The sequence below is a fragment of the Oryza sativa genome, chromosome 2 (assembly GCF_034140825.1).
Source record: "Oryza sativa Japonica Group chromosome 2, ASM3414082v1".
Lineage (NCBI taxonomy): Eukaryota > Viridiplantae > Streptophyta > Magnoliopsida > Poales > Poaceae > Oryza > Oryza sativa.
In genome coordinates, this window is record NC_089036.1 from 25,795,419 (window position 1) to 25,807,755 (window position 12,337).

Genomic DNA, 12,337 nt, shown 5'->3' on the forward strand with positions numbered 1-12,337 from the left:
TCGATATTATATTCGGCCTGGCTACGTGGAAGGAAGCTTTGCCGTTACCATGGATGAGCCATTGCCCTATCCAAGGTTTGTCCGCACTACTAGAAAAGCTATTTTTGCAGGCGGCCAAAACACATTTTCGCATGTGGCCAAATACTCTGCCTATAGCAAGATGTGAAAATCGTCGATTTTTGCAGACGGTCATGGGTCTGCCTGCAAAAGTCAATTTTTGCAGAAGGACCCATTAAGAGGAACTCTTGCCAAAAGAATTGTGTGCAAAAAGAAAAATAAAAAGCAATATATTATTCATGGCATGCAAATTCACATTGAAAGACACATCCGTGGTGGAAGTTCTCAAAAAATATGTGGAAGTTCACGTTCAAAATCACATTCAAATCCACACCCGTATTTTTCATAGCAAGTTGGAAGTTCTCAACAAAAAAGAAAAAAAACATCAAGTTGGACGTTGTGGTGGTGGTCATCGTCGTAGGAAGGATGCCACCGTCGCTGCCGAGGAGCCGATCCGGAAGCCGGCTTCCTCCACCATGATGACGAGGAAGACAACCATGAGCAATGCGAGGAGGGTGCGCCCCCGCCACCCATGCGTGTCGCTGTCGCTGGATCCACAACTCACGTGTGTCGCCGTCGCCGAATCCTCCTCGCCGCGCGTCGCCTTTACCATATTTGCTGCCCACGCATGCCATCGTCGCTGGATCCCCGCCTCCCAGGTGCGTTGCCGTCTATTATCCCGCGCGCCACGGCCTTGGAGAGCCACCGCTGCTCCCTTCCCCACCACCGCCGCCCTCGCCACCCTCATCGCCGAACTAAGGAGAAGAGAGGGGGTTGGGACTTAGAAATATCTGATGTTTCAGTTTCCTCTAGCATCTATTTAAATGCCACAACCAATTTTCACAAGCGGACGACTTAAGAGGTCCGCCTGAAAAAATAAAGGTATTTTTGCATACGCACCTCTTAAGCCATCCGCCTGCGAAAATAGATTTATTTCCTAGGCGGGTGGCTATTAGACATCTCTCCATACAACTAGGGAGGCGGACAATCATAGTCAAAAATAAGTTCACATACAAAAATTATGTGTTCTGCTGTAGAAAACTGTTTTTCTAGTGGTGCCAGGATCTACCATTTTGTTTGTCACGTTGAGTTGGCTGAACTCTACGGTGTGTGTGTGTGTTGGGGGGGGGGGGGGGGGGTTGACTTGACGTTGGCAGAGGAGAGCTCTTCCCTTTTCGGTAGGGGCAAGATCACTCTTGATGACTACGGGGTCAAGAAAGGCCCAAGTAGAACTCCTATCCTGCGCGGAGGAAATTGCTTTGGCGATCCAATGGACTTTGCTGTCTATTGTAGTAGAGACTGATTGTTTGGTGGCCTCTTAGCTCATTCAGTCTAAAGAGAAGTATCTATCAGCACTAGCTCACACCATTCAAGAAGTTAAACGCCTCCGCGCTGGGGAAAGGGAAATCATCATTCAGAAGATACACCGCTCCCAGAACCATATATGCAAGCCATGCGCTAGCCAATAAGGCTTGTTCAGAGTTTGTTTCTGATTTTTGGTTAGGAGAAACCTGTAATTTTATCTCTCAGTTAGTTTGTACTGGCACTTTGGTTGAGTAATATATTTCTACTCTTCCTCGAAAAAAAAAGAGAAAGGCCCAAGTAGCGAAGAGGAGGAGAACACCAAGGAAGTGGAAGATGATCCTCCGCACACAGCACACTACCGGCCTCTTGCACAATTAAACCCAAAAACATGGAGATGGTGGAGCAAAACCAACATAGCGCACAAATGGTGGGTAACACTAGCAACCGACAATGACAAGCCCCGCCAAAGGCATGTTCGTACACTCGTCCTACTAATTGTATGGAAAATATGGAAGAAGAGGAAACATAGAGTGGTTCATCACAAGAGCTATTGGTGCCATCTTTGGCCGTAAAAATTAATCGGCTCTAATAGCAGTAAAACGACAGATATTATTCCCTAGTTTCTCCCTTTCCCCTTTTGTACAGTTCCACACCATACTTGTAAAGCTCCCTTTGCACTCCTATATTCAATGAAATTTCCACACCTTATATCAGTCCATTAAAAACATTCCTATAATTCAAATTTGTACACAATACAACTATTTCTTCGACACCAATTTTAATGCAAGTGAATCAAAGCATTTGGGTGCTTAGAAGGGGAATTTAAACAATTAAATTTTTGTAATTTGACCAATAAGATGAATATTTCTGTCTAAATCTTTGTAAGAAAACCTAGCAATACTTACATTTAGAAATGAAGTAATCAGTATGCGAACGAATCGTCAGTTTAGGAAGTACTCCATATGTCCCAAGATTATTGTAATCTAGATTACTGAGCTAGATTACTATAAGCTGGATTATAATAAGCCGACATAGAATAAGCTGTTAGTTGTTTGTTTCTCTTTATTAGCTGTTAGCCACCTACTCCCTCCGTCCCATAAAAAACCAACCTAGTACCTGATATGATACATCTTAGTATTATGAATCTGGACATACATAATACTAGAATCTTAGAATTATGAATCTGAATATATGTCCAGCTTCGTAATACTAGAATATGTTACATCCGGTTCTAGATTCGTTTTTTATGGGACGGAGGGAGTAATAATCTAAAAGAAACACCTTTAGAGTGGATTATCGTATTATAGTAATTTGACTTATAGACTGTAATAATCTATCATAATAAGCTATCTCGTTGTTTCAGTTTACTCATAATAATCCAGATTATAATAATTCTAAGCTGAATCAAACAGAGCCTAAGTTAATTTCTACGGTTTAAAATATGTTCCAAGATAAGTTGATTTTTTTAACTTATAACTATCATTAGTCTATAAATCGAGAAGTTTTAGTACTTCAATTCTCCATATCTACCCGCTCACTAATACTACTACTTTTATTCTATTAACAAGGGACAATTTCCTTTTTCCCAACCTTGTAAAATTTTTCTTGGGAAGTAGGGACTCGATTTATTTGGGAGAGGCAAGGGCTGATCTACATTAATTATGCTTCCCTGTTGCCTAGCACATCCGGTAAAATCTATAACTTCAATACGAATAGCTGGTTTAAATGATAAACCATCCGTCCTAAAACATGGTTTATATAGGCTTTCACCTAGAGATAGCTGTGTTAACAGAAGTGCACCGTACGTACTGACCACGCCGGTTTGATCGAGTCGATATGACCTGGCCAAACGGCTATAGTTAACATCGTATGGTGGCAATGCTGTCATTGAATTTTTTTTCATTTACATAACCCTGTTTAGTACGACAAACTGCACAAATCAACGTCGTCCTCCTTGCAATATGCCAACTCGCCTAGTACAAATGATAGTACTAAGTGTCGTATTTGAAAATTACATGAGGCCCGACGTCAGAACTAGCTACTAGGCGACATTAAGCGTGAACGCGGTATCTTCTTATTCTTAACTGCTTTAGAAACACAGTTGTCCTCCTTTCTCTTCTTAAAAAACTGCTCCCCTTCTAAAAAAACTCAAAAAATGAAAAAAAACATCTTGAAAAACCAACATAAAAAACTAAAGCATATTAATTCATGGAAAATAAACTAGTATTTGAAGAAATTATAACATCTTATATTTCCGTTCAATTTGATGCACACTTTATATTTCAGAAGACTAGAATTTGGGATTTTTAGAACAATAGGACATCAACCATTTCATAAATTTTAGAGGGGCCACAGAGGAGATGAAATTTTTCGTATTTTTGTGGGGCTTCCTGGTATAGTTAGTGACCTCCAGAAAAATTACCAAGGGGAATGAATGAGCATAGCCTCCTCTAGAAATTGTTTAGTGCCGGCTGGTCCAGAATTTTAGAACTTCAAAACTTGTTTCTAGGCTTTCAAAATCTGTAAAAACTTTATGTTGAACTCATTGGACAGTATGAAATTACATATTTCTCTTTACAAAATTTTGCTTTCTATCATGGAGTGAGGGTAAATTTCTTACACTCGACATATATACCGGCTTTTACATCGATCTGTTATTTGACTCACGGGCCGGAGAAAACATTTGTTTTGCATATGAAATCACATCAAGGTAACATAAGGATGTTCACTAGAAAAATGTGAGGAGGAAAAAGGTCTACGCATCCTAAGAGTTTTCATAGATCGTTCAAGTTCAATATTTTTGCAGTTACTTTTCAAATCACCAAGTTAAAATCTAGCCTACGTCATCACTGTTCTTAAGCATAACCGAATTTCTCTCTACCAACTTCATTCTCAAACAAATGATATATTTAAATGTGCATAGTCGAATCTTGAAGTTTTTTTATTACGAATATATAAAAAATGTTAATATTTGGCACATGAAAATAACATCATTAGAAATTTCACAAAACTACAGATACTTTAACCAAATTTTCATAAAACTACAGATTTAGCGTCTAATTTATGACAAAACTACATATTTAGGATGGAACACCATAAAACTATAGATTAGATAACAAATTTATCACAAAGCTATAAGTTTAGTGCCAATTTAATCACAAAACTACAATGTTTATAGCTCTAACATAACGGTAGTACTAGGGATTTAAACTTCGAAATATGTAGTTTTATGATAACTTTAGTATTTAAATATGTAGTTTTGTGTTACTTATCATTAAATATATATTTTAGTGATAAATTCGGTGTTAAATCTATAGTTTTCTGATACAACACCTTAAATATGTAGTTTTGTGATAGTTTGGTTAACGTATCTATAGTTTTGTGATAAAATACTTTAATGTTGTTATATTTTCAATATTTTTATGATATATGATTATAGGATAGGCAAAACAATCAAACAAGTATAATGGAGACCATGGCAGTATCCTACATTATAAGTAAGAACAAACAAACGTAATATTATGCTTTAAGTTCGTCCATGGGAAATAAGATATATTAGCTGGGAGAGGAGAGAGGACCCGCATGTTATTAAATTTGTTCTCAATAGAACGACATAATGATTAGAGTTTAATCAATAACTCTTAAATCATTAATAGATGGAACATATTACGGATTAAAATGCAAAAAAATATATTATAGGATTTTTTTTATGAAAAAGTCTTTCATATAGTTGTATTTTATTTTAATTTTTTATGAAAACACGCATAGCATAAGAGGTAAGGATAAAAACATATGAATTAAATTGAAGACCGTGACGATGTTCAAAACGCATCAAGCGAAAAAACAATGGATGTTGTATCGGCTGTCTAACATATTGTTATCAAATTAAAGCTAAAAGAAGTTATCATGTTCATGTGTTGATTTGCGTCAACAAAAGTAACCATCGGCGACGGAAACACTATGCGTTTTTGGGACTCCGTTTGGATAGAAGGGCGTAGGCCAAAAGACCTCATGCCATTGGTCAACGCAATCTCGAAGAAAGTCCTTACATCAGGGAATGAAAAATAATGCTTGGATCAATGACTTAGACCTTGAAGCCAACCCACCAATCTCGGTGGACCTTATAGGTCAGTTAGTCACCTTATGGACTGTTGTGCGGGACATCCAATTAAACGAGGATCCTGATCAAATTACCTATAAGTTCACAAGCCATGGCCAATACTCGGCGTCGTCAGCTTATCAGGCACCTTGGGGCACCAAACAAGATTTTCATCTCTCTCATTTGGAAAGTTTGGATACCGGGGAAATGCAAATTCCACGCATGGCTAGTCATCCAAAACAGGGTTTGGACCTTCGACCGGCTCGCGATTAGAGAATGGCAAAATAATGGGTTTTGGCCCCTCTAACATAGAGAAGGCGAAACGGCTTTACATCTTGTTGTCAGTTGCAGATACACAAAAAGAATATGTAGCATGGTAGCAATCCGGGTGGCTTACACTACTAGAAAAACGATTTTTCATGACGTTGGTCTATTTCGCTGGCGGAAAAATGTGAAAACCGCCAGCAAACTTGTAACGAGGGGGTGAGGGGCACCGGCCGCCAACGAAAATGCATTTTCGCTGGCGGCCCATCTAATGCAGCCGCCAGCGAAAGTATGTCTATTTTTGCTGGCGGTCAATTAGGTGCGCCGCCAGCGAAAATAGATAATTTTTGCTGGCGGTGCAATTTTTCATGGCGGCCAATAAATAGAACCGCCAGTGAAAATCCAACCAAAAATATCTGTCACATTAAAACACCCACCTACCCATCCTCATCCTCTTCTCCACATTAAAACACAACACATCCACTCCTCTTCTCTCTCCTCCCTCTCCTCCCTCCCAGCCTCTCCACCTGCGATGGAGGCGATGGCTCTGGCGGCGACGACCGGCGACTGCGGCGGCGGCGGCTCTGGAGGCGACGACCAGCGACGGCAGTGGCGGCGGCTCTGGCGGCGATGACTGGTGACGGCTCTGGCAACGACGACCAGCGGCGGCGGCTCCCTGCGTCGCCCCTGCCCTCCCATCCCCTCCTCTCCTATCTGTCTGAGGGGAGGAGGCCGCCGCCGGTGGCACAACAGAGGCGGCGACGGGGAGGACGTGCAAATCTGCCCCGGCGGTGGCGCGGGGAGCACATGGCGCGGGAGGCGGCGGCTCGTCCCCGTCGGCGGCGGCGGCTCGTCCCCGTCGGCGGCGGCGGCTCGTCCCCGGCAGCGGATGGCGGCGACAACAGCGGCTCGTCCCCGGCAGCGGAGCTGACGACGACGACCGTGACCGTGGTGACGACGATGACCGCGATGCTGCCGGCAAGCGTGTTTTTGTGTGTTTTGGTTCCGCGACCGGCAGATGGCAGCGGCGGTGGCTCATCCCGATGGCTTCGGCGACTAGGGTTCTCTGTGTTTTTTTTGTGTGTTTTGGTTTGTAAGGATGTTTGTTAGGTTAATCTGTGTTTGTTCTGTTGATTATGTCAATGTTGTATTTGGATTGATGCCAATATTATGTACGTATTTGTGATGCTCTGGATTTGGATTGTGTTTAAATGATGTTTATGCCCATTTCTAAATATGGATTGTTTTGAATTTGGCCGGGTGGGGAATTTTGAATTTGGGGTAGGGAATTTTTGGCGGGGTGGGTTGATTTTCATTGGCGGTTCTCTTTAAACAACCGCCAGAGAAAATGGGTTTTCGCAAGTGACACTCAACCGCTAGCAAAAATCGTTTGTCCGCTTGCGAAAATTTACTTTCGCAAGCGGACCGCAACCGCTAGCGAAAATCGTGTGTCCGCTTTTGAAAATAGATTTTCGCAAGCGGAACGAAACCGTCAGCGAAAATATTAGATCTTCACTGGCCTTTACTTTGTGGCGGCTCCAAATTCCGCTAGCGAAAATCTAAAATGGCCGCCACGAAAGATGGTTTTTGTAGTAGTGTTACCAATAGCTTGACCCTTGGACAATGGGAGGCGACCCATACCATAAAAGACTGGTGGGAAGCTCTAGCAAACACAATGCGAGTTCCAAAAAAGGGACTGTGCACTCTCATCCTCCTTGTCGTTTGGGAGATCTGGAAGGAGAGGTACCAACGAATCTTTGAGCATAATGAGGCTACGTTGTCTTTCATTTTTGCCAAAATCAAGGAAGAGGCGTGGACATGGGCAACGGCAGGAGCAAAGCGCTTACTTTTGCCTCACACTGTATAGTGCATATAGCTTTTTCCCTTTTCTTGCCCTAAGGGGCTGTATTTTTCTCCCGCTATATTTAATGAAAAGCACAATCTCTATTGTTTTCCCTTCAAAAAAGATTCTGATATGTCTTTTTTTTTATCGATTCTTTGTATTTACAAAATTAGAAACAAGAGCCGCATAACAAAATACAATTCTAATGATTTTCTTAAGTTTAATTTGACTCCAAATAATTGCATGGGAAATTGGGTAATTAATTAATTATGTGAAAGGGGTGGGTGCAAAACTATCACCTTGACCACTTCAATTATTTAAAGTAGTTCTTTTGCCTAAGGGTAGTCCCAACCCATAGTGTCCATAAGTAGTGTCTATGGTGCCATGTCAATAGGACATCATAATAGAAACTACACTCTACAACCCATGATTTCTTAAAGTGGGCCATTAATAAATACATCATCTCTCTTCTCTACCTATCATATTTATTCTTCATCTATTACGAAGACACTGTTCGAACGATACCATGGGTTCTTGCACGACTCTATGCTTCAAAGACCCGGTGGACATGATGCAAGCAAATGGGACCTGTGACGGCATAGGTTGCTGCACGATCGAGACGATGAGGGAAGTGCAGGGCTTTCGGCTAAGGATTGTCCGTCAAGATGGCATCGGCCAGGTGGTGCCGCAAGAACAATCCAGTGTCAAGGCTTGCTTGACGTATGACTCTTATTAGTTTCGCACGGAAGATCTTTCCTCCCCTTGGATCAACGGAAGCAACTTTCTCTATACTACGATCTACGGTGCCATCATGGACCAGCCAAACTGTCACAGCGCATCCAAGAACAAAGCAACCTATGCTTGCAGTAGAAACTCTCAATGCTTCAATGCGGACAGGGGTGGCTATTACTGCTATTGCCCCGATGGTAATCCCAATGGGATTCCTTACACTCAAGAAGGCTGTACTGGTGAGACTTCTAACCAAACCAAAGGCTGCAGAAGTTTTTTTTATGTAGAGCTTCTACCTTATTAAGTCAATTAAGTATAATTAGTACTTTTATGATTTTTTGTTGTGCATACATTGAATTGATTAGTTACATGATCATCAAATTGCACTATTTGGATCTCTTGTCTGTCATAATGATTTCGAAAAAAAAATATTGGTTAAAAATTTTGGGGAGATCTAACAGTGAAACGACAGAGGACTCGGGGTGCGGGCTAACTAATGGAGCCTATTTGCCAGGTCGGTGGTGATGGTGTAATAGTATAGATTGTCCATTGTGAGGTCCAAATATCGCTGATAGGGGTGGTGCGGCATAACAATCATCACTACTGCTCCCTCCGTTTCAGGTTATAAGACTTTCTAACATTGCCCATATTCATATAGATGTTAATGAATCTAGTCACATATAAATGTTTAGATTCATTAACATATATATATGAATATGGGCAATGCTAGAAGGTCTTATAATATGAAATGGAGGAGTAACATTTTAGGTAGTATTGATATTCTATCAGTTCCATACAAATTTAAAAGCATAAATTTCACAAAACTATAGATAATTTGACTAAACTATCACAAAGTTACAAATTTAAAATGATCCATTACAAAACCACAAATTTAACATCAAATTTATCAAAAAAATATTAAGATGTAGTATGTTAAAACTATATATTTTGTAATAAAAGTTTTCAGAGTTAGTGCTCATTTAACTAAAAAATATATAATGTTTATAACTCCAGTAGAACATTAGTGCTAAGGGTCTAAACTCTGAAGCGCATATGTAGTTTTATGATAACTTCATTAGTAAATCTATTTATACTTTTGCGATACCCTATTTTAAATTATATATTTTCATGATAAATTAGTGCTAAATCCGTAGTTTTCTAATACGATGTATAAAAGTTGTAGTTTTGCAAGATCAAAATATCAGTGGTTTTACCAAATTTGTTTATTTTTAATTCTTAAGTGAAGAAAACTTTACACATGCATGTTGCATCTTCAGTCTAAGGCTCTGTTTGAATATAAGTAGTAGTAGTTTTTTTTTTCAGCACGCAGAGGTAACCATTAGCACATAATAAATTGAGTATTAATTATTATAACTTAAAAGATGATATTATTTTTAAGAGATTTTCTCAGTCCAACAAAAAGTACCTCGAGGTACCGGTACCTCACGGACCTCGAGGTACTTTTTGTTGGACTGGAGCAAATCTTTTTTTTAAGTTATATATAGTTTTAAGAAAAATACAATTTTAGCATTTTAAAAAATATGCTCAAAGTAAACGAGAGAGTTGTGAAAACTAAACAAACTACCGAACGGAGCCTAAGGCATCCACTAAATTTAGATAACCAAACCCATATATATATATATATATATATATATATATATATATATATATATATATATATATATATATATATGCTCCTTTTGTGAAAAGAACATTGCTCATAATATAATAGTTTAATTTCCTGTATCATTGAGCAGGTTACAATCCCTTTCCGAAAGGAATATGTAACAGATTTTGTGGAAATACAAATGTGCCCTTCCCATTTGGGCTTGAAGAAGGTTGCTACGCGCTAGAAAAGTTTCGACTTAACTGCAGAGCAGGAAAACTATTTCTGGATCGAGGAGATGTAGACTATCTCGTGAGGAACATTTCAGTGGACAATGGATATATGAGCGTAACCAACGAGCAGAACAATTCAACTTCTAACGGCACAGAGATCATGGTAGTTGCTCGTACTATGCATGGCTCCTCGGAAGATGACCCTCAGTTAGATCTTTTTGATTTAACTCAAGAAAATGATATGAAGATGTGGTGGGCTGTCGTGAGTTTTACTTGCCAGGAAGCTACGCAAGACATCAATAACAATTCCTATGCATGCCGTAGTGTCCATAGCGAATGCATCGATGTCAATGTAACACATGGGACACAGCTTGGCTACCGTTGTAAGTGCTCTCCTGGCTTCGGAGGAAATCCATACATCGAAGATGGTTGCACGGGTGCGGAAACTCTCTCTCTTACCATCGTTTTAAGATGATTATTTCTTACGGATCATCCAAATTTGTGGGCTAGCTGTCCATTTTATACCATGTTATGTTACTTTTATCTCTCTTAAGCCTTATTTGAGAAAAATAAAATAATGCATTATTGGCGTGGAGTAGTTTGCATGTAGACGTGATATGTCACCACAGTAACATAGCAATTAATTCGAAGGACTTTAAAGGTTTCGAGAAGTGCATGCTGACTTTTTCTTTTGTTTGAAGATGTCAATGAGTGCTTGCTACCGAACTACTGCAATGGGAGATGTCAAAATTTTATTGGAGGCTATAATTGCACAAGTTGCCCTCGCGGGAAAGAGTTCGACCCAACAAGAAGGGAATGTGTGACATCAGCTAAGCTCATTAGTAAGTTATATATACTATTGAATTGCCCTCAGTGGTTAATACTTAATTACTCTAAAAAATCTACCTGAGGCAATTTATAGGTGATGTTCTGACTATTGTCGATATATAATTGTTGTAGGTATGGCACTTGGAATTAGTTGTGGTCTTGGCTTTGTAATGCTTGCACTTGGTGCAACTATACTTATCACCAAGTGGAAGAGAGGTATACAGAGGAGAATTCGAAGGGCATATTTCAAGAAAAACCAAGGCCTACTCTTGGAACAACTAATTATAGATGAAAATACTAAAGACAAAACAAGGATATTCTCATTGGAGGAACTAGAGAAGGCAACATATAACTTTGATGCTACTCGAGTTCTTGGTCATGGAGGACATGGTACAGTTTATAAAGGAATTTTATCCGATCAACGTGTGGTGGCTGTTAAGATGTCTAAAATAGTGGAGCAAGCTGAGATAGATCAATTTGTTAATGAGGTTGCCATCTTGTCGCAAATCATTCATCGTAATGTGGTGAAGCTTTTTGGTTGTTGTCTTGAAACAGAGGTACCTTTATTGGTTTACGAGTTCATATCTAATGGGACACTATGTGAACTTCTTCACAATGATGTAAGTGCTAAATGCCTTCTATCATGGGATGATCGTATTAGGATTGCAATCGAAACTGCAGGAGCTCTTGCTTATCTCCACTCGGCTGCTGCAATACCAATTTTTCATAGAGATGTTAAATCTTCCAACATACTCCTAGATGACAACTTTACTGCAAAGGTTTCTGACTTTGGTGCTTCGAGATCCATACCACTCGATCAAACTCATGTGGTAACAATGGTACAAGGCACATTTGGTTACTTAGATCCAGAGTACTACAACACTAGCCAACTAACGGGGAAAAGTGACGTGTATAGTTTTGGAGTGATACTTGTTGAGCTTCTGACAAGAAAGAAGCCAATTTTAATAAATGATGTAGGTACAAAACAAAACTTATCACAATGCTTCCTAGAAGGACTTCAGCAGGGAGTTCTGATGGAAATCTTGGATTCCCAAGTTTTGGAAGAGGCTGGACAGGAAGAAATTGATGATATCGCTTCAATTGCACAAGCATGCTTGAAAGCTAAAGGAGGAGAGAGACCTACTATGAAAGAAGTAGAAATGAGATTGCAGTTTCTTAGAACTACCAGACTAAAAAAGTGCCAACCCATTTCTGTAATGGATGAAGAGATTGAGCCTTTTATTTGTCCAAAGACCATTAGCTCTGATGCTCAAAGCAGTTTCATCCATACTGCTGGTTTTACATCAGAATATAGCACAAGAAGTTACAGGTTGGAGCAGGAACTCTCGTCCTCAGTTGGTTTGCCACGATAA

At 39.8% G+C, this 12,337-nt stretch overlaps 1 protein-coding gene across 1 annotated transcript; it reads left to right on the plus strand.

The window, feature by feature from the left end:
• Nucleotides 1-6,355: 6,355 nt before the first annotated feature.
• LOC4330060 (wall-associated receptor kinase-like 22) lies at nt 6,356-12,337 on the plus strand. The gene is made up of 4 exons (XM_066307666.1): nt 6,356-6,707; nt 10,055-10,398; nt 10,507-10,573; nt 11,097-12,337. The coding sequence occupies exons 1-4, from the start codon at nt 6,356-6,358 to the stop codon at nt 12,335-12,337; spliced, it is 2,004 nt and encodes a 667-aa protein (XP_066163763.1).